The sequence below is a fragment of the Perkinsus marinus genome, assembly GCF_000006405.1.
Source record: "Perkinsus marinus ATCC 50983 genomic scaffold scf_1104296964242, whole genome shotgun sequence".
NCBI lineage: Eukaryota > Perkinsozoa > Perkinsida > Perkinsidae > Perkinsus > Perkinsus marinus.
The window spans coordinates 2,244-5,567 of NW_003204745.1; the positions used below are offsets into that span (position 1 = coordinate 2,244).

The 3,324-nt window shown below is 45.0% G+C and overlaps 1 protein-coding gene across 1 annotated transcript; it reads right to left on the bottom strand.

The window, feature by feature from the left end:
• Window positions 1-339: 339 nt before the first annotated feature.
• On the bottom strand, window positions 340-2,376 carry Pmar_PMAR004759 (hypothetical protein; the record flags this gene model as incomplete). Its single annotated transcript, XM_002770872.1, has 6 exons — window positions 340-439; window positions 1,400-1,504; window positions 1,789-1,884; window positions 1,944-2,052; window positions 2,113-2,151; window positions 2,251-2,376. Coding segments are annotated over 6 exons (575 nt in total), but the record flags the coding sequence as incomplete, so codon positions are not given.
• Between the last annotated feature and the right edge of the window lie 948 nt (window positions 2,377-3,324).

Below are 3,324 nucleotides of genomic sequence, written 5' to 3' on the forward strand. Positions count from 1 at the left end.
TCAGGATGATACCTGTGAATTCAGGTTCTTTTTCCAAACTCGCTCGCTGCCCGCGAGGTCCACTAAATGCAGTTTCCATCGTCGCAATAGGTCAGTCCCGGGTTTTCCACAGGGAGTGTGCTGAAACCGAAATTTTCAACTTTACCATAAAAAAGGGAAAAAACTCGGCGTAAAAATGAACTCGAAACTACGAAATTCCATCATGTAACCATTTTCTATCCGAATAGTATCCAAATCAATCTTCGTTTTCTCCGGAGATTTTTAGTGACAAATTTCAGATATCAGCAACAACGGATCACAGAAATGTAATAGGAACGTATCGGCCTTCTTGACCATAACACTCTCCCTCATCGCTCACTTGCTCGACCTCTAGTGTAAACACTGTGTGACTCCTACTAGATGCCATATTAGCAGCTGTACTCGATACCATACGATTCACCTGACCACGTATCTTACGCACAGCCTAGATTCTCCACAGAATTGCAAACAAATATGCCACGCTGTATGAGCACTGCTATTAAACGATTTAATAGTAGTGCTTTCATTAATACGCGTGGCACTCGCGAACTGCGAAGTTTCTACTTGGCAAATTGCGATGGACTCAATTCCTAATGGTACGTTTTCTGTTCGTATACATACCCGTATATGTAGATGTATGAATTGCCAGAAAGCAACGCCCTCGGAAAGAGTGAGTGCAATCACCGAAAACACGCCGCTCCGACGTGCGTAATTTCTCGATCCGAGATTCTCGCACACTAAGCGTGCTAAGAGGCGTAATGCTGAATATTAGGAGGAGTGATGACGGCTCTATGCAAGCGGCAAGGATACAATATTTCATAGGTCTATCACATCTCTGCCAACCAGCACGGTGAAAGATTCCCAGCAAGGAGCATACTGGATGCGTGAAAGTTAGAGCGATGCTCACCAACGGCTAAGTGTGAGATACGGATAGAGCATGACATATGGCAGCATGGCAATTCTACTTATGATAAAGCCTCAGGGGTTCGCAAAATGATTGTTTAGCTTAGAGTAATTCGACGGTATTGATGAATGGTTGAAGATATTCTCGGGCAACGATATAGTCGCTCAAGTCGGCGACTGAGCCTACGATACTGACACGTCGTGCTTAGGCGTAGATAGATGACGTTACAGACGGAGCCTTTATCGTCGGTAGCATTACCGAACTCTAGCAGTGTCGTATGCGGTGATCAACCTCCCCCACAATAACCGGGGGCACTCGACCATTGACGTGGGGTGCGCGTACCATCGCGCCACTATCTTTGTAGTGCCTCACTGTCTGCTCTCACCGTAGGGCCTTATCGTGAGACCCATCATCACAAATTTCTTAATCGTTGAATCACGCGTTATACCATCGGCTAGTCTAGTCCCAAAGAAATACATTTCCTAACATGAACATATCTAATGCATCATCTTCAGTGAGCGTCGTATGCAATGAGAGGTTCCGCAACACAATCTCGCCGTTCTCATCTTCCAAAAGGCTCACCTAAGCAGACAACTCTCCTACTACACAACTTCTGAACGAGACAGTTCTCGAGAGGAACTCATTATTCTATACAAGAGGTCTATGGTAGGAACATGTCTAGGTATGAAGATAATTTCATAGTGCGACGCTATCTTCCTATACATCTTTGTAAACAACTATCGATGATAAAAAACCTCTGCTACAAAGTATACTCACATCAATACTTTTCCTCCAAATCCAAGATATGGTGTGAATCTTGCGATCTTGCGCACTCTTACATTTCCTCAACACACGGGATAGCTCACCTTCGGCCAGTGTTCGATAGGAGTTCTGGGATTGACGCTCTCACACAGGAGGTCGTACGCATTTTCATTGTACACTTCCAAGTAGCTCACCGAAACCTAAATCGAGAGAGTCTCAAATCGATCACATGATCGATTATGCCATTTACATTAGTAACAGCTCCAGGAGTGGATCTTTGAAACCGCTCAACCGCTGCGAAAAGCTCTTCTATGCATCTCGGGATGATGCCTCTCTCGGCATAGCCCTCTCCACCACTCATAGTGTAGCTTAAACAACGACGTCAATTTCGAGCGGAGGATACAGGAAATGTTGAAGGAACGGCTTACGTCTTGCCACTTCCTGTCTGCCCATAGCAAAAAATGCATCTGCACAAATTGATTGAAAATAAGGCAAGTTACCTCTACAGAGGAACGAACCTCGATCGTACGAGAGTGAACCGAACACACTACCACTACGCCACTTACCCATTGTGGCCGTCCATGCAACTGTTCAAGACAGGCAGTGCAACATGTTTGAATGTCTCCTCCTGACTCACCTCCGAACCCATCACGCGATGGAACGGGAAAGTGTACCTGCGGTCAGAAGCAGAACTCAGTCAACTGACTTCCTTTTCCGAATTAGTTATTTTACAAGCTAAACTTCATCAGAACAGACCACACTAACATCTTTCGAAAAAAAGAAAAAAATGGAAATCCATCTGCTATTGTCAGCAAACGTCCTTCCCCACAATTAGATGCAAGCATAACCTCGCTGTTTTCATTCAGTACTTTGCCAGGCTATTTTCAGACTCTTCTTACCAAATTTTCACACAATCTCGAGTATAATAGTCAACATACTACGGCAACTAGTGAGGCCCCAACCATTTTTACGTGTCTCTCCCTGTTGCTCCCTCCCGCGCCGTTGTTCCTGGACTGCAATCTGGCAAGGATATACTCAGCCTAGTTCAACTACACTTTTCCAATGAATCACTCTCGACTCGATTCACCCTACCATAACTATCACACCTACCGCATGAGTGATAACGCTCTATTTCAAGTGGTACAACTTCACGAAATTCCGCAAAAACGCGGATGAAACTGCCTTGTGCAGAAAACAGATAATTCGGACGAGCCCCACATCGGGATCGTCATATCGTGTAAACAATCGTAATTGTGTCGCCGCCTTTTACCTTCCTCACACCTCATCCTAAGGAGTCCACCTAGACTTCTATTCGCACCACGATCCGGAGAAGTAGCGGCCATCAACCCATCTATGTCGTTGTCTCTAGTTACGATTTCGAAGCTGCAACGACAGCTTCAATGATCGACCTACTCTATATATTAAATCGGAGATGCTGATTTTCAGCACAATGAGTTTATGAATAGAAACAAATACACATCCTGAAGAATCGCCAGGCTATCTTCTCGAAGAAAGGCAATTGCAAGCGCGCCTCCTCCAGGGCGTCAGATTCCTAACGTAAACCGCACATCGCTCCATACACTAACTGGAATATAGCAACAACGATCCTCGGATACATATGAACAGTTAGCAAAACGCAT